At 45.1% G+C, this 18,490-nt stretch overlaps 1 protein-coding gene across 14 annotated transcripts in view; it reads left to right on the forward strand.

Annotated features, from left to right (window-relative positions):
• Positions 1–18,490, forward strand: part of GBF1 (golgi brefeldin A resistant guanine nucleotide exchange factor 1) — a 104,336-nt gene that overhangs the window by 73,590 nt on the left and 12,256 nt on the right. For 3 of the 14 annotated variants that reach the window (XM_036437823.2, XM_036437826.2, XM_045582038.1), the window contains exons 5-22: positions 3,172–3,290; positions 3,828–3,936; positions 4,445–4,505; positions 5,725–5,779; positions 6,696–6,794; positions 10,262–10,409; positions 10,916–11,139; positions 11,668–11,836; positions 12,471–12,682; positions 13,007–13,105; positions 13,808–14,002; positions 14,228–14,417; positions 14,985–15,125; positions 15,443–15,531; positions 16,426–16,628; positions 17,073–17,196; positions 17,478–17,603; positions 17,863–17,945. In XM_036437823.2, coding sequence (XP_036293716.1) covers positions 3,172–3,290; positions 3,828–3,936; positions 4,445–4,505; positions 5,725–5,779; positions 6,696–6,794; positions 10,262–10,409; positions 10,916–11,139; positions 11,668–11,836; positions 12,471–12,682; positions 13,007–13,105; positions 13,808–14,002; positions 14,228–14,417; positions 14,985–15,125; positions 15,443–15,531; positions 16,426–16,628; positions 17,073–17,196; positions 17,478–17,603; positions 17,863–17,945 — 2,446 coding nt within the window. Of the gene's footprint in view, positions 1–2,213; positions 2,220–3,171; positions 3,291–3,827; positions 3,937–4,444; positions 4,506–5,724; positions 5,780–6,695; positions 6,795–10,261; positions 10,410–10,915; positions 11,140–11,667; positions 11,837–12,470; positions 12,683–13,006; positions 13,106–13,807; positions 14,003–14,227; positions 14,418–14,984; positions 15,126–15,442; positions 15,532–16,425; positions 16,629–17,072; positions 17,197–17,477; positions 17,604–17,862; positions 17,946–18,490 lie in introns of those variants that run through there. The other 11 variants (XM_036437825.2, XM_045582039.1, XM_036437829.2 and 8 more) reach the window with 8 other exon arrangements.

Below are 18,490 nucleotides of genomic sequence, written 5' to 3' on the forward strand. Positions count from 1 at the left end.
TAGCCTGGCCAGAGTGGCTCTGCTGGTTGAGCAGCATCCTGTGCACTGGAAAGCTGCCGGTTTGATTTTCAGTCAGGGCACATGCCTGGGTTGTGGGTTTGTGGGTTTGATCACCAGTTGGAGCATACAAAAGGCAACCGATTGATAGATATCTCTCTCTCTCTCTCTCTCTCTCTCTCTCTCTCTCTCTCTCTCTCTCTCTCTCGCCCTCTCGCCCCCCTCCCTTTCTCCCTCCCTTCCTCTTTCTCTCTTCACCCTCTTTCTAAAATCATTAAAAACATATTTATTTATTTTTTAAAAAAAAGAGTTTAAACTTCTTGAATAAGGGAGATTTCTGAAGGAGGGGAAGAAATGGGCCCCCAAAAGCCTTATGAGATGAGAGCAAGGCTGCCATTCACTGAGCTCTGAAACACCAGGCGACACTGAGAAGGACTTGGATTTCGTGTTCAAGAAAAGGTCCCTGGAGGCCTGAAAAAGGACTGTCTGGCAGGGCTGAAAGATGGGATTCAGGCAACTGCCTAGAGCACATGTGTCAAACACAAGGCCCGCGGGCCAAATCCGTCCCGCCAGGCCTTGCAATGTGGCCCGCACCGCGCTGTCATCACTGCACTCCGCTGCGTTTCCATCACAATGACAGTTTATGACTGTTCAGTAAACCATCCGGCCCGCGATTTAGGCTGGATTTTAGATTTTGGCCCCTTCTCTGATTGAGTTCGACACCCCTAGCCTAGAGTATACAGGCATACCTCAAAGATATGTTGGTTCCGTTCCAGACCACTGCAATAAAGCAAATCATAATTGTTGCTGGTGGAGGGTCTTGCCTTCAATTTCTACAAAATATCATCTGTTAAGTGAAATAAAATGAAACACAATAAGGCAAGGTATACCTTTGGATTTTCTGTGTTGATTGGGAGAAACAAGGAGAGTTGAGGTGATAGAAGGAGCTGGTTTACCCCATCTATACTATTAAAAGCCTAGATTAGGGGTGTCGAACTCAATCAGAGAAGGGGCCAAAATCTAAAATCCAGCCTAAATCGCAGGCCGAATGGTTTACTGAACAGTCATAAACTGTCATTGTGATGGAAACGCAGCGGAGTGCAGTGATGACAGCGCGGTGCGGGCCACATTGCAAGGCCTGGCGGGACGGATTTGGCCCGCGGGCCTTGTGTTTGACACATGTGGCCTAGATGGTCCTCGTGCCCTCACGCACAATGTCACCACAAGATGGCCACATGTATAGCGGAGGTGGGGTCCGATAGCTGCTCCACACAGTGAGGCCTGGAGGTCCCTCGCCTCCAACCTGGTACAGAGGAGGCGGGTCCTGGCAGAGGGGGCAGGTCAAAGCAGGAGAGGGCAGTTGTGGGCGATCAGGCTGGCAGGGGAGGGCAGTTGGGAGCAATTGGGCCGGGAGGGGAGCGGTTAGGGGGTGATCAGGCTGGCAGGCAGAAGTGGTTAGGGGCAAGCAGGCTGGCAGGCAGGTGAGCCATTAGGAGCCAGCAATCCCAGATTGTGAGAGGGATCCTAGATTGGAGAGGGTGCAGGTCGAGCTGAGGGGACCCTCCCCGCATGAATTTTATGTACTGGGCCTCTAGTATACTATATATATCATGAAATTGGCTTCCTTCTCCATGACCTCTAAAGTAGCCACTCTTGATGCTGAGTAAAGGCACGTTGTATGTAGGACAAAAGCAGTCTGACTAAGTGTCAGAGACTAACCAGGACAGAAAAGAAAGATGAAAATCACTTATAATCAATGAAAGTCTTCTGGCTCATTGTTGCAAGGGAAATGTTCTGGTTTCTTAGCCATCCCCTGAGCTTTAGGCTCAAGAACTCTGATAATTTCAGAGAACAGGATAGAGAAAATGATAAAGATTTCTTACAATTCCTACCACTTAAAATGAAAAGGTGCTCCTGAATTACATCATACTACCTCTAGAGCAACTTTTCTGTCAGTTGCAAAATTTTTTCATGTCCCTATCCTTTTTTTCCTACTTATCCTCCCAGTCAAGGACAATCCAGATAGTTCTCAGGACCCTTATAGACCTGGGGGGAGGCCACTTCTTTGGCTACTTTTAGTGGACACTTAACACATGAAAGGGACAGAAATTTCCCCTTGGCAACATTTGTGTTAGCTTCCAGCATGGTGCTGATTGACCTCTAGCTTTTCCCCTTATCTTATTCACAGTTGAAATTCTTGCCAAAACCAGTTTGGCTCAGTGGTAGAGCATTGGTCTGTGGACTGAAAGGTCCCAGGTTCGATTCCAGTCAAGAGCATGTACATTGGTTGCAGGCACATCCCCGGTAGGGGGTGTGCAAGAGGCAGCTGGTCGATGTTTCTCTCTCATTGACGTTTCTAGCTCTCTATTTCTCTCCTTTCCTCTCTGTAAAAAAATCAATAAAATATATATATTTTTTAAAAAAAGAAATTATCCCTCCCTCTAACTCCCCAGTAGCCACCTCTCAGTCCTGTTTAGTTTGTCCATTTTCTCTCCTAATGCCTGTTTAGTTAAGCTGGTAACAGGATTCTTGCTCTGTGTCATATTGTATTAAGAACAAAATGAAATCAGGAAGAAGTATGTGATTTGCTGTAATGTTGTACCCAGATATGAGTATTAGTGGCAGTGACTGTCCATTTCCTCCCCTACTTCCCTTCTCAGTGGCATCTGAACACAAAATTCCAAAAGCAACTTAAGAGGGATGTATGGAAAGAAAACACATGAAGAAAGAAAGGCTGCAACTTTGGCATTTAAAGATTTTGCCCTATTCGGCCTTTATTCTGGGCCAAAAATTCTTATTTCCTGTCCCTTTTTCTGTGAAATGAGTAGCTTTACACCAATGATTCCCAAAGTGTGGTCCCCATAAGCAGCGGTGTTAACATCACCTGGGATCTTGTTAGTAACACAAATTCTCTGGCCTCCCTCTAGACCTGCTATATCAAAAATTCTGAGAGTGAGCCCAGCAATTTATATTTTTAACAAGCCCTCCAAATGATTTGACATATGCTTAAGTTTGAGAATCACTGTTTTACACAGTGGAGTTTGTGCTGAGGAGCTTGTTAAAGTCATTTATAGGCTAAAATTCTCAGGTAGCCCAAAGAACCATGAATTAAGGAACTGAAGAGGAGAAAACCAAAGTTCCACATCATTTAGTCTTTCCTTTTTCATTGGACAGATCCCACTCATGAGGGCACAGCAGAGGGCATGGAGAATATGGCAGATGCTGTCACCCACGCCCGCTTTGTGGGCACGGATCCTGCCAGCGATGAGGTTGTCCTGATGAAAATCCTTCAGGTAAATGGAGGGGAAGAGCGTTAGGCTAATGGCCAGGAGCTGATGCCATTGGCTCTACTTACCCCAGTCTGCCAGTCTGCCGGCAGCAGGAAGCTGGGTTTTGACTCCACTGGGGCTTAGGGAGCTACTTTGTTTCCAAACAGGCAGCTCGGGTACCCAAGGTAAAAGCTTTTTCTAAGGAAAATAATTAAAAGCTTTAAATGAATTGATATCAAATACCAGAAGCCCTTAATACACTTGTATCTCTGGCAGCCTGTATCTGTGCCATCCATCTGTTGAGCTTGCAGGCTAGGCCTGGAAAGAGCTCTGAACTATATGTCAGGGTCATACAGAGTAAAGACACAGTTCCCAAGACAAGATTCTGGGAGACCCCACTGCCAAACTGAAGCAAGATCAGCATTCTTGCAAACCTCTCTTTCTTACTCTGAGGGCTTCCATAGGAGACTAGAGGAACAAGAGGTAGCTTCTTTCCCCTCAAGTACACCCTTCATCTTGCCTGCCTTGTTTATCACAGTATCTCCTCTTTCTTCCTTGTAGGTTTTGCGGACTCTCTTGCTGACCCCGGTGGGTGCCCACTTAACCAATGAATCTGTTTGTGAAATTATGCAATCTTGCTTCCGGATCTGCTTTGAAATGAGGCTCAGTGGTAGGTGCTTGAATATTGGGCCCTTCACCTTCCCTAGGGCTATTGTGAGTATGAATACAGGATGCTATCCCTGAATCCTGAGAGGTGGAAAACTTAGAATTTCTCTATCACCTACCTTGTGGACCATAGGAGTCTAGAATTCTCTCTGTACTTGACTGTTTTGCAGTTAGAATAGAGAACTTAGCCCAATGTGCCAGAGCAAGAATTAGAATAGATCCCTGACTAACTCAGGCCAGGCACCAAATCTCCCTCCCCAGAGATTTCTGGGATTGACACCAGCCAAGATCCCCAAGAACACAATCATTGCACCCCTTTTTTTCCGACTCAGTAATGCCACCTAGTGGGCCAGTGAAGTTATGGCTGCCGGCCTGAGCTGGATGGAGCTGGTTTTAATAAGTTTGGCATAATCCTTAGTAAACAAGGTTTGGAGGGGAGTCTGCTCTGAGAAGCCTCCTGATAATAGCACGGCAAGTAATGACACCTGTGTTATTTGTTTTTGCCTGTGCAGAGTTATTGAGAAAATCCGCAGAGCACACTCTCGTAGACATGGTGCAGCTGCTCTTCACAAGGTAAACCTGCTGCTGTTTGCTTCAGCCCTGCTGCTCAGGCCTCTTGAGCCTGCCTGCTTCTACACAGCCACTTCAGGGACCCGGCCAGTCCTACAGCCACATCAGAGGCCAATGGGATTATGGATGGGGGTACTTCTCTGGGCCCAAGGTTACCAATCAAGGGAGAAGGAGGAGGGAACTGGCTTGGCCTCAGGAGGAGGCAGAGGGTTATTTGATCTAGGCTAACAGACCTCATTCTGCTTCCCAAACTTGTGTCTGTGTATGGGTAGCAGCTGGGAAAGAGAACCCAGAGAGGAAGCCAAAGTCAAGGGAGCCTAGAACAGGTTGCTGAGCTCCTAGAGCTCAGCCCCATTTCTGTTAGAACTAAGGCTAGCATGACCAATGGTCCTGGTTTTCCCAGTTTATCCCAATTTTAGCATTGAAAGTCCCACATGCCCACAAATCCCTCAGTCTTAGGCAAACCAAGACTATTGATTATCTTAGTCAAGGCCCTCAACTTAGGTCCTAAGAGGCCTTTTCATACTATGCCTCACTTTCTGTTTCCTGTACAGCCTTTCAATAGGATAACTTTGAGAAGAGCTGAGGCAAGGGCTTTGAAACCTCCCCACCCTCCAGGGCATATTGATAATAGGGTAGGTTATGCATATGTGAAGACAGGGCTTTACAGAAAGTCAATGTAACTTCTACTTGATTTTGCTGTGAACCTAAAATTGTTCTAAAAAAATAATTTTTAAGCCTCTTCCTAGGACTTCTTTTTGCTCTCAGATCTATAAATAATAATCCTTATTATCTGCAGACTAGATCTGCCCCTGGACTCTGCTTTAAAGAGTTTCTTACTCCTCTGGCTCCAATTCCCTGGTTTCAAAACTTCAACCTGCCTTTTACATCTCATCCTATGCCCTCTCCCCATCTTGTGGTTTTCAGCAATACTTGCCAAGTGAAGTAGGAGGAGTCAGTTTGAGGATGAAAGAGGCTCCACACTTAGTTACTTTGCCCTGATGTCTACTTTCTTTTTTAGAAAGTGTCTATTAGCATACATCCCCCAAATCCTATGGCTCTTTGATGAAGCTCTGAAAAGGGTGAAATAGCTTGCTTCCTTCCTAGCTATCCTAAGAGACAGGCATGCTCTGTCCCAGAGCACCTTTGGGCTGTGGCTGGTGTGGAGGGGGAAATTTGTTATTATGCCTAATGACAGTCCATGGGATTCTTTGTACTATAGGTTACCTCAATTTAAAGAAGAACCCAAGAACTATGTGGGCACCAACATGAAGAAGGTATGACCTGCTGTCCCTCATCCAAACCTTGATCTCCCTGGATGGGGATTTTCCTGGGATACCCTTGCTTAGCAAAAACATGCTTTTGCCTAGACAGATTTGTTTGGAAGCTAGAAATAGCTATCACAACTTTAGTGAGCAATGTATTATTTCCCAGATACCTCTCTTTCCAGTCTTTTCTTTCCAGCTTATCTTGTTGATCCTACTACATAAGCTGATGAGCCAGTCCTTCCTAAAAAACTGGATGAAGCTCTTCGGGTTGGGCTAAAAATGTATGTTGGTAGAGGTGAAAGACCTACCATCCCCTTTGGGTCCAGGCTTATCAGCAGGTTAGAAGGTCTAGAGCACATGTGTCAAACACAAGGCCCGCGGGCCAAATCCGTACCGCCAGGCCTTGCAATGTGGCCCGCACCGCGCTGTCATCACTGCACTCCGCTGCGTTTCCATCACAATGACAGTTTATGACTGTTCAGTAAACCATTCGGCCTGCGATTTAGGCTGGATTTTAGATTTTGGCCCCTTCTCTGATTGAGTTCGACACCCCTAGTCTAGAGAGTCTATGCCCCAAATCTCACTCTAATGCTAAATTAGACTGGGCTCATGCTTGTCATGATGAGATAAATCAAGCCTGACTCCAGATCAGGAGGTTCTTAAATTGGTAGACGAGAATGGTGGTCAGAAGAATGGTCTCTTTCTATCTTGAATGGAAGCCCTGGACTTCACAGGCCTCTCATAAAGATTCTGCTTGCAGCCCTAAGAGGTTCTGTCCATGGAGATGACCCTTGGCTGTTTGATGCATGCACCTGACCTTCCCCTCTCCCTTGCCATCTATCCCCATTCCTGCCCTGTGCCCTGTTGGCTTGTGTCTGAGTTTATTTCACTCTGTTTAAATCATTCGTTTGCCTGTCTTTCACAGATTTCTCCATGTCTCCTCAACAAACTGGAGCTAAATAGTGGGGAGCAGACCAAAGCCCTGAACCAGTTAGAGAGGGTACTACTCTTTAAGAACCTCAAGGTCTCTCTCCCTCTCCCTCTCCTTTCCCCCCTTTATATTTATTTATTTAAATGTTTATTTTTTATACGTAATATGTGGTTCCCATTTCCAATGTTTAGAGCACAACTTACCCCTCCCTAGTAAACAGCATGGCTTTGGAAGAGTTGCATGTGTTGGTAGCTTTGCAGTATTGATAATTTTCCTTGGGCATCTAGTTGCCTAGAGGCAGAAGGAATCCTTGAACTGGTGATGTATCATATAGTGAGCCTAGACAGAGAGCTTGGATCCTGCTGACATATTGTGGGGATGTTTAATATCTACCATTTCTAGGGGAACTCTGAGAGACCTCCAAGTAAAACTCTTCCCTCTTCTACTCTTTTTCTGTCTCTCAGCTGGTATAGAGAATTTAAGCACAGTCCTTGACTCTTAGCTGGATACCTGAACTGGGTTTGGAAGGAAATGGTAGTTCATCTTATTGGGGCCTTTTATTCATTTATTTTTTATTACCATTAAAGAGGCCTTTCCAAGGTTTAAGACTAGATGGATGAAAAGAGCCCAGGACACTGGGAGAACTTTGGGATCTGCAAAGATGCCCTCTGTCCTTTAAAAGTCAAGATATATGGGAGCTTAGTGGAGAGGCCCAAGCTAAAGATTACTCTAATACCCATATCCCTCCCTTAAGAGGAAGAGCCGGGGGAAGGAGGTATGTGCTGTCTAAGCTATCTATCACAATAGTGGGCATGCTAGCAATATGGTTTTGGACATCCAGGTCACTGAAGATAAAAAGAAATGTGTGTGTGTGTGTGTGTGTGTGTGTGTGTGTGTGTGTGTGTACCTAGCTGGAGAGTCCATAGGCCTATGTTCTTTTTGCATGCATTACCTCAAGTTCCATTTGTGTGCTTGCCTAATCTCAAATTGCAGATCTCTTCATTGGCTACCTAGTATTTTGCCATGATTATTAATTTAGGACCTACCATTTCTTTGTAAAGCTTATACTGTCCTTTGGTAATATAGAGTTATATGAATATGATGGTGAGAGTCCCATGAACATCTACTGCCCACCCCCTACCTTAGCACCTTAGGACAGGGAGCATGGCTGTACTTTTTAAGGGCTGAGACATTTGTGAGAATTGGCAGCCTCTTTGTCCCTACTCTAGCCAGGAGGCAGAGAACACTCACTGAAATGATCAGATTGGAGCTAGCTTTGCTGAGGATAGAGAAGGAAACAGGAAAGATCCTAGTGTGGAAAGGAATATTAACGAGTGACTGGCTTCTCTGTGGAAGTAGGACTACCTAGAGTTCCTGAAATAGGTAGAGGGAGCTGCCTGCAGAGAAAGGATATCTTACAAAAGTAGATCCAGATGTTGGTATTTTTTAGAGCTCAGTGACAATTGCAAACAAAGCCAGGAGGTTCTTACTTTCCCTCATTGATCTCTTGTGCTTCTTACCTGTCTTTATGTTGGGGCAATTCTTACCTCCAGGACATGTTCCCTCCATGAACTTGACCCAGATGAGCCTCCATGGTTACTAGAGAGAGTATCGTACTTCCTGCTTAGCCCCAGTGCTCAGAGTACTTGAAGCTCCATTCTAGGTATAGGACTACAGGCATTTTGGAGATGGATAGACAGGAAGAGACCATGCAAGGCTAATGCTGTGTTACTAAAAGCTAAGGGCAGAGCTCAGCTCCTAGACTTCTCTTATTTATGGATGAAGCTATGTCTAGGGAAGGAAGAATTAAATAGTTTCTAAGTAAGGAATCAAAAGTTATCCAGGTTCTGGAGAACTTGGGAGAAGTTGAGGAAGAGAGCCTATTCCCAAATATCAATAGGAATTGAACAGGCCAAGAATAATAAAGGAATATTCAGCTTTTAGAGAGAGTCAGGGAGGAAATGTACCTCTACTATCTTTAGACTCATTCTGATGGTTCTCGGAAGAGAATTGCTGTTGCCCCATCCAGGAATGGTCCATCAGCCTAGGAATAGTTTGGTGTAACTCTGTAGAGGAACTGGTTTCAAAACTGAGGAGGCATTTGGACTAGGAAAACAAAATGGGCCTAAACAAAGTCACCGAGAACTTAGGGTGGAGAAAATGCATAAAAACTTATATTCTAGAATAGTCAATAGATGATAGAGATTTTCTTTGTGACTAAAAGGAAGCTATATGAAGAATAGAAATACAGCAAAAGAGAGAGAAATGGAATGGAGCAAGAGTCTAAGAAATCAGTAGCCTTACCATCTGAAAATATAAAATTGCATTTAGAAAGATCCCACAGTGAGAAGGACAGGAGATCTCATCCTATATAGTAATCCTATATAATAAAAGGCTAATATGCAAATTAACTGATTAGTGGAACAACCGGTTGTTATGATGTGCAATGGCCACGGGGTGCATGGGGGGGGGGGGGCGCGCAGATGCTTAACGCAGGAGTTGCTCCCTGGTGGTCAGTGCAGAGGGAGTGCCGCTCAGCCAGAAGCCAGGCTCATGGCTGGCGAGTGCAGCTGCGATGGCAGGAGCCTCCCGGGGAGCGGGCCTAAACCATCAGTCAGATATCTCCCAAGGGCTCCCAGACTGTGAGAGAGCACAGGCTAGGCTGAGGACCGACCCCCTCCTCCTAGTGCATGAATTTCATGCACCAGGCCTCTAGTTGAGATATAAAAATTGGGAGTAGCAGAGAATCCTTAATTCCACAAACCAATTGAGCTGCTCCTCCTTCTTAACTCCAAGGAATGAGCCTTTGACCAGTTTGATGCAGAAATTCCAGACAGTGAGGGGTATGGCCCAGTTCATGAAGCAATAGAAAAGCTAAGGGTATGGCTGGGAAGGAATAGGCTCTCATAATTGGATAAGAACTAGGAATAGGCAACTTCTGCAGATAGTTAAGGAGGAAAGCCCAAGAGTCTAGGACCTTTAGAACTAAAGCTCCAGGTAAAAGAGTCCCTCCCCTTACCCTTCCTGCAGGTGGTTTGAACACCGTCTAGTTCTCAGGATTGCCATCCAGGACTCAGGGAAGCAAGTGATGTGTGAGAGCTGCGCCCCATCATAGACCAATCTAAAAACAGAATGTAACCTTCCTGTCAGGGTCCCTTGTAAAGTGCCCAGTGTAGAAGCCAGGTTAGAGAAGCAGGAATGTACTCTGATGGTCTAGATCAGTGGTCGGCACTCATTAGTCAACAGAGCCAAATATCAACAGTACAACAATTGAAATTTCTTTTAAGAGCTGAAGACACTTTCGCATGGGCCACAAAGTTTCAATTGCACTGTATGTGTGCGCCTGCATGTGGTATTTTGTGGAAGAGCCACACTCAAGGGGCCAAAGAGCCACATGTGCCTTGCGAGCCGCAGTTTGCCAACCACTGGTCTAGATTCTTCCTTTGGAACAGATACAGGTTATAGGCTTTTTCTGAAGACAAGTAGAACCAAGAGAATGGAGATTTTAGGGATAAAGTTTTAGTTTGAATACCAGTGCTAATGAGGTGTGATATTTCCAGCTGAAAATGAGAGCAGGAGGCATGAGTGATTCATCCAAGTGGAAAAAACAGAAGAGATCCCCCCGGCCCCCACGCCATATGACCAAAGTTATACCAGGTTCAGAGCTACCCATCTCCAATGGAACCACCTTATCCTCTAATTTCACTGGTGAGTGCCCTGGGTTGCTGCTTCTGATTAAAATAGAGAGAGAGGGAGGAGGTGGGGGGCGGGGTGGAGAGAAAAACATCAACTGGTATAGAGAACCAGGTGCCTCCCATACCCACCTGGACCTGGACCAGGGATCCAACCAAGGTATGTACCCTTGACTGGGAATTGAATCCACGACCCTTTGATCTGTGGGCTGACACACTAATCACTGAGCAAAACCAGCAGGGCTCTCTCTCAGGGATTTTGACATTGAAGACCAGCCAACTGAAGGGCTTTGGTTTATTTCTGCTGAGAGCAAAAATGGGAAACTCCAAGTCAAGAACAGTGACCATTTAGAAATTCTGCAGTGACTTAAGTTTGTTCTTCTTCCAGGGGAACTCTGACTACTGTAGAGACTAGTGTATACAGAGATTAGTATGCAGTGTAGAAACAGTTCTGGTACCATAAAGGCTATATATTTCCCACAAAGTCTCTCTTCTTTAAGCCTCACTTACTTTGCTTGGCAGGTGGCATGCCCTTCATTGATGTGCCCACTCCCATCTCCTCTGCAAGTTCAGAAGCTGCCTCGGCAGTGGTCAGCCCCTCTACAGACAGTGGCCTGGAGTTCTCCTCCCAGACCACTTCTAAGGAGGACCTCACTGACCTGGAGCAACCTGGCTCTTCAGGGTACAGCACAGCTACAGAGCCTGGCAGCAATGAGCTAGGGGTTCCTGAGCAGCCTGACTCCCAGGTATGGCTTTCATTTTTAAAGGCCCCCCTCCAGTCTTCCACTGTGGACATTAGTTTGATCCTTTAGATCCTTTATCCAGGCCTTGGCTAAAAAGATAGTTGGGGTAGGGTGGGTTCTTCCCATTTCCTACAATTAGCTGTGCTGCTTAGAGAACCTACGATATGACTCACTGTGAGAGTTAGCTCATGGGATTTATCAAGTTATGCATATAGATAGGAAGTACTTGGCAAAGGTGAGGGAGCTGCCTGGAAGGAATGATAATAATGATTATAAGAATGAAGATAATGATCTAAATCTCAAGCTTATAAGAGCCTCTATTGCTTCTAGGTTTCAAATCCTTATAGGTCAGTGATGCCTCAGGACATGTTTTCTGAGTCCATCATATTCCTTCCATTGATTCATAGCCCACTGAGCTGGCCCTACACCTGCAATCCATTAGATACACTTGGAGGACAGATATTTCAGGGAAGTAATTCCAAGTTGCTCTTGTCTCATCCCTCTTCTATATCCCCCTGCTACTGGTCATAGAAGGAAGGGGCCCATGTAGAAAAGCCTCAGTCAGCATCCGTGGAATCTATCCCTGAAGTGTTAGAAGAATGCACATCCCCTGTTGACCACTCTGATTCTGCCTCTGTACATGACATGGATTACGTCAATCCCCGAGGTGTGCGCTTTACACAGTCCTCCCAGAAAGAAGGTGAGTACACTTAGGTAGGCTCTGCCTGTTCACCTCCCCATCCAATCCACTAAGCTGCCTGAGCCTAGATTGTCTTGAACATGTAGCATCTGCTAGTTCAAGCTCTAGTCAGGAAATGGAATCAAGTCAGAGGGCTATTGGCATGGATGGAGCCCTTCCCTAACTTGGTGGACAATAAGAAATGAGAGGGAAGAATAGAAAGCTTGAGGCTTTTTTTAAAATATGTTTATTGATTTTAGAGAGAAAGGGAGAGGGAGAGAGAGATAGAGACATGATTGATGAGAGAGAATCATTGATTGGTTGCCTCCTGCTTGCCCCCCTACTGGAGATCAAGTCCACAACCCCAGCATGTGCCCTTGACGGGAATTGAACCGGGGACCCTTCAATTCGCAGGCCAGTGCTCTATCAATTGAGCTAAACTGGGACTTTCAATAGAAAAGTAGGATCATCAGTTCTGACTCCCTTCAGTAAATAAATAGGCTCCTTATTTCCACAGAAGAAAACAGTTGTTTTGTTTTCTTCTTGAAGAGCGTCACTAATCTGAAATTACCTTGTAAAATGCAGGGTAAGCTAGGCCAAGCTATTAAGCCAGTTGTTTCTTGGGAATCTCACTTCCCTCTTGGCCTTCTCCCAGGTACAGCTTTGGTCCCCTATGGTCTTCCCTGCATCCGAGAGCTCTTCCGCTTCCTCATCTCACTCACCAATCCACATGACCGACACAACTCAGAGGTTATGATCCACATGGGACTACATTTGCTGACAGTGGCTCTTGAGTCAGCCCCTATAGCCCAGTGCCAAACCCTCTTGGGCCTCATTAAGGATGATATGTGCCGCCACTTATTCCAGGTAAGACTGGATTTCTAGAAGGGCTCAGAGCTCCTGGTTGTTTTTCAAGGTCTCTCATGGGGTAGGGAAGCACAGGGAGGTTTGACTGATTCATGATAGGAACCACAAAAGAACCTCCCACCCCATTTGGCCAGTAATCATGGTCAAGATGACTATTAATTTCTGGGGACTCTGGTAGCCAAAGGGAAATAGAGTAATGGCTAGATATAGAATCCCCTCAGCGCACAACCTTATTGAAAACTTCACTGTTTTCTCTGCTGCTTTTCTCTTGGTTGGACCATAGTCAGGTTCAGAAACTAATGCCTACCCTACTCTGATCTACAGCTACTCAGCATAGAGCGAATGAACCTTTATGCTGCTTCTCTGCGGGTATGCTTCCTACTGTTTGAGAGCATGAGAGAGCACCTCAAGTTCCAATTGGAGGTGAGTTTCTCAACCTTGAAAGACGAAAAGTATTATAGTAAGATGCATGTATGGCATCATCAGTGCAGCTAACTTTGTCATGGGTGAAATTTTGGGGCTTCTGTAGGAGAATGCTTCTAGCCTGTCTAGTTTGGTTTATTGGCTGGCCTCTTTAGTAGAGAAATCAAAAAGAACCTAGAGAAAATTGGCTGGCTAAAAAATGGGAGAAACCAAATATGAGCACTAGTAGGTAACCTTACCATGAGTTGATATACCCTCTGCCTAGCAGCTCCTCTGCAACATAGTCAGGTAAGTCACGCTGACTTAGCCACTAAATTGCAAAAAGGAACTCTAAATAGGATCATGTCAGGCTCACATAGCATTAAAATGGCAACAGGTAACTTGATTTGGATCAGGCATGAGATAGAGAACCAGGCCTTATCCACCCAACAGAAGGCCAAAGAGGGGATGTATTTAGGGATGGAATATTTATAAGTATCTATTTTTAGGAGTCTTTTTATTTAATGTATTAGGGTAATACTGGTTAACAAAATTATACAGGTTTCAGGTGTACAATTGACAACACATCATCTGTACACTGTATTGTGTGTTTACTATATAAGTGTCTCTTAATGCATGCCTTTTGACAATTTTGTTCAATTTTTTTTCTTCCTGTTTTGACTTCTTTCCCCACCCAAATGGCAATTAATGGTTTATTGCCAGATGTACATCAAAAAGCTCATGGAGATCATTACTATGGAGAACCCCAAGATGCCTTATGAGATGAAGGAGATGGCACTGGAAGCCATTGTGCAGCTCTGGCACATCCCCAGCTTTGTCACTGAGCTCTATATCAACTATGATTGTGACTACTACTGTTCCAACCTCTTTGAAGACCTCACCAAGCTGCTGTCCAAGGTGCTGAGCATTATCACTGGCTGCTAGGAAGAAGGCTATATTAAGGAAATCTCTTTGGTGGTAGTAAGAAAGTACATACAGGGAGGGAAACATTTGAGAATTGGGGAACAGGAAGAAGAAATGCATTTCAATATAGAAGTTATAGGAAGTTGGGGATTTTGGAAAAGAATCAGTTAAGTTTAAAGTATTCTAAGCTCAAGTCTACTGGATCTATTTACTTTCCAGAATGCCTTTCCTGTGTCTGGTCAGCTTTATACAACACATCTACTGTCTCTTGATGCCCTGTTGACAGTGATTGACAGCACTGAAGCCCACTGCCAGGCTAAAGTCCTCAATAGCCTTACTCAGCAAGAGAAGAAAGAAGCTGCCAGACCCAGCTATGAGGCAGTAGACGGCACCCGAGAAGTTAGCAATAGTAAGAGGCATTTCTTACTTTGAGGATCTCATGGTTCTATGCTTATCTCTTCTCCACTCTAAATTTTTTTCCTGCTCTTATATCACTTCCTCTGGGGTACTCCCACTTATTTGTTTTTGAGGTTTGGTGGTTTGAATCACAGGCCACAAAGCAGATTAACAGACTTTACCTTTTCTTCTCCTCCACACTTTGGCTTTTTTAAAGAATTATTTATGGAGAGAAAAGAAAATATAGATGAAAGGATATAGGACTTCTGTCCCTAAAAGTTCCAGGTCCTCCCTTCCCTCACCCCCAGTATCTCCTTCCACTCTAATGAATCTTCTCAAACTTCCCCTTGAGATTAAGGTTGCAGAAGATCAAGGAAAGTGACTGGGTAATTTCTTTATTAAATTCTATAATCTAATGCGTGGCTGACCTGGGACAGTGACTGTTTGTTTGAGCTTGGGTTTGTCCTGTTCAAGACTGGCAACCTATGAGGGAGAATGCAGGTCTCCTTGGCCAGGGACTCAACTTCCCTTGCAGCTTTACTTACTCCATAAGTTCACTTATCTTCTTCTCTCTTACCAGCTGAGAGAGCAGCCAGCGATGGGAAAGCTGTAGGCATGGCCCCAGACATCCTAGACCTGCATCTTCCAGGTGGAGGGCGGCTGCCAGCAGAACATGGGAAGCCAGGATGCAATGATCTGGAGGAAGCTGGTGATTCTGGGGGTGGGTACTGGGTGTCTGTAATCCTAAACCCCACTAACTGGGGGGCCTGGTGGAGAGCAGAGGCGGGGGAACAGAGACACCCTAGGGTAGTACTTGAGTGAACCTTAACTGCTCACTATGCCTTCAAACCCAGAGAGAGGAAAGAAGACATATGGAATCCTAGAAGATAGAACCTCTAAGGAAGTGGAAAATGGATGAGGACAAGAAAATGTCTGAAGCATTCTTTTTCACTGTAGAATATATCAGCAATTTCCAAAAGTCACTTTCTGGTAAAAGAGGTCTTAATGGGTTTTTCTCTCTCTTCCTCCCATTCCTAGCTGACAAAACGTTTACCCGGAAGCCGCCTCGATTTTCCTGTCTCCTGCCAGATCCACGGGAACTGATTGAAATTAAAAACAAAAAGAAGGTACATACAGATGTATCCAGAGCCCAGCCTCTGCCCACTTCTGTCTGAGTGTTCTTTGTAGGGTTTCTATCCCAGAGGATGAGGGTCAGTCTAGCAGCTCATTGTACAACTTCCCCAGTTTCCTTTGAAGTCCTTCCCTTACTCCAAAGCCATGTGGTTAGTTATGCCTACCTTGGACAATTGCTTTTCTGAGAGTCAAGTGTTCCTGGTGGTCACAAGAGCCCTGATAGCTGATATCATGTGGGTCCCTGAAGATTATTGGTCTGGTCATCTGAGCTCTGGGATGATGATTGGCAATAAAGGGAAGTTGAAATTAATCCTGGTGCTTTAGTAAAGTTCATATAACTGTGTTGTTTTGGTTTTCTTAAAACAAAGAAAACCTTCTGTTTAACCCTTTCTTCCTCTTATTGGTAGCCTAAATGACTTTGATTTATGTGTGCCCTTGATTGCAAAAAGACTAAAGATTAAGTTATCACAGTTAATTCACCTTTTCCTTGAAACCCCAGGGCTAGAAAATCAAAGACAGGGAAACCAAGCGAGTCCATAAACAAGATGCTGCCCATAAACAGATTCCAGGGATGGCTGTAAAACTAGAGTATAGAGAAGAAACCTTTCTCTAGTCCCTTCTACTTTTTTCATAGATGGAGAGGCTGTGGGCTGTCCTATGTAGCACTCAAGAAAGGAGTGAAAAGAAGCTCTCCAGCCAGTTCTAATAAGACATGAAGACTGAGGAAAGCTAGGGCAAGAATGATCCAGCCTTAGTCCTAAAGCCACTGAGAACCACCTTTTAGGAGACTGTTAGGTGATGAGCTGTGGACTATGATGAATTCTAGCCTGGCCTTATCCAGTTAGGGGAAGAGCAGTTTCTAATACCTCTAGTGTTTTTTTCTCCAGCTTCTGATCACTGGCACAGAGCAGTTCAACCAGAAACCAAAGAAGGGAATCCAGTTTCTACAAGAGAAAGGCCTCCTCACCATCCCAATGGACAATTCAGAGGTAGCCCAATGGCTTCGAGAAAACCCTCGGTTGGACAAGAAAATGATTGGAGAGTTTGTGAGTGACCGCAAAAACATTGACCTCTTGGAGAGCTTTGTGAGGTGAGGAAGCTGCAAGAAATATGGGACATAGTTGGTGATCATTGGAGAGAGCATCCTTCCCTCAAAGCAGTCTCAGTCAGTTTCTGTTAGTGACCCAGGTCACACACACTCTTCTCATTCTATCACTTTTATCTGTTAGATCTAAAAGAGCAAGATAGCTTTGGAAGCCGGGATGGGGCAGGGTCCCTGAACACAGCATAGGTTCTGGGTTCCAGGGGATGAGATTTCTAAGAAAGGCAAGAGTGCACTGATGTGAAAAATACTAAGCTTAGGAGTTGTCAAATGCTGATCTGTGTTAGAAATGGCCAGGAGATGCCTTCTCTTTGCTATTGTAGCACCCTCAGCCTGTTCTTTTCCAGTAGATTAGAACTGTAGCTAATAGAGGACCTAATATTTATAGATTGTATATCTTCAGCATCTTCATCCTTCTTCCTCTCCCTATAGCACCTTCAGCTTTCAGGGTCTTAGACTGGATGAAGCTCTTCGCCTCTACCTGGAAGCCTTCCGCTTGCCTGGGGAAGCACCAGTCATCCAGAGGTTGCTGGAGGCATTCACAGAGCATTGGAGGGTGAGTTTGAGTGGCAGGGGCTAAGCCTAACCTCCCAAGTTAATTTGACTGAAGGTGTTTATGGCTCCAACTGAGGGACACAGCTACTTCTTCTCCTAAGAAGGCTGAGAGCATCATCAGTGAGCTTTCCAGTCCAGCTTCTGTTTAAGAAGTTGGCAAGAGATTGGCCACTTTCTGGGTGGTACCTCCCCTCTGTGTCAGCATTGATCCAGTTGGTTGGTACTGAGGGTTTAATGGGCTGGAGAAGGGCATTCACACAGGTGGGGTCTTTGCTTTTTCAGAATTGTAATGGCTCCCCATTTGCCAATAGTGATGCCTGCTTTGCCCTGGCCTATGCTGTCATCATGCTTAATACTGACCAGCACAACCACAATGTTCGTAAACAGAATGCACCCATGACCCTGGAGGTAAGCTTGAATCCCAGCCAAGGCAGAGAAGATCCAGCAAGCTTTGGAGAAAGCGGAAATGACATGGGATGTCCAGTGGGCAAGGCAGACAGGGTTCTGGAAATCAGGGGAGGCTGGCCAATCCAGAAGAGGAACTGGGGTGGGGAAGTGGGTTCTTTCACTTATTGTTTCCTAAGTCCTATTTATCACAGACCCAGGGGTTCCTTGTGTGGGGTTTCAGCATTGACATTAGGGGCAAAGCTTCTTGGTTTGTCTCTAGGAGTTTCGCAAAAACCTAAAAGGTGTGAATGGAGGGAAGGACTTTGAACAAGACATCCTGGAAGATATGTACCATGCCATCAAGTGAGTATGTATGGAGGATGATGTAGCATCTCTGTTAAGTAGAAGAACACTGCTCCCTTTTCCAGATTTTAGAGTCACATCAGGCTGCAATGACCCATATGCCCTGAATTTAGTCTTAGGACTTCAGTACCTGGGCAATCCCTCTCTCCAAACTTTTTTCTTCCTTAAAGAAACCTAAACAATATTGGGACTAGTACTTTAAGCCAGGTTCCAAACTGTCCCTGCTAAGTAGAGTGTCATGATCCCATTTCCCAAACCCAGAGCAGCTGACTTTTCCTGTCTAGTTCCCCCAAGTTGCATTCTGAGCTGTTAGAGACCCAAGAAATACAAAGGGCCTGTAGAAAGAAATTATTGTTAATCAGAGGTCAAAGATGGGACACTTAGTTCTTTATTACAAATCAGAAAAGGGGGATCATTTATCTTACTATAGAACCAAAGGCCTCACTTAGAGGCAGGTCCTTGAGAATTATGGCACATCTTTCTTTCTTTCTCCCTAGTGACTGGGAAGCCAACCACTGAACTTCAGTTTTGATGGCCTCTCATTT

The sequence above is a fragment of the Pipistrellus kuhlii genome, unplaced genomic scaffold (assembly GCF_014108245.1).
Source record: "Pipistrellus kuhlii isolate mPipKuh1 unplaced genomic scaffold, mPipKuh1.p scaffold_m20_p_15, whole genome shotgun sequence".
Taxonomy (NCBI): Eukaryota; Metazoa; Chordata; class Mammalia; order Chiroptera; family Vespertilionidae; genus Pipistrellus; species Pipistrellus kuhlii.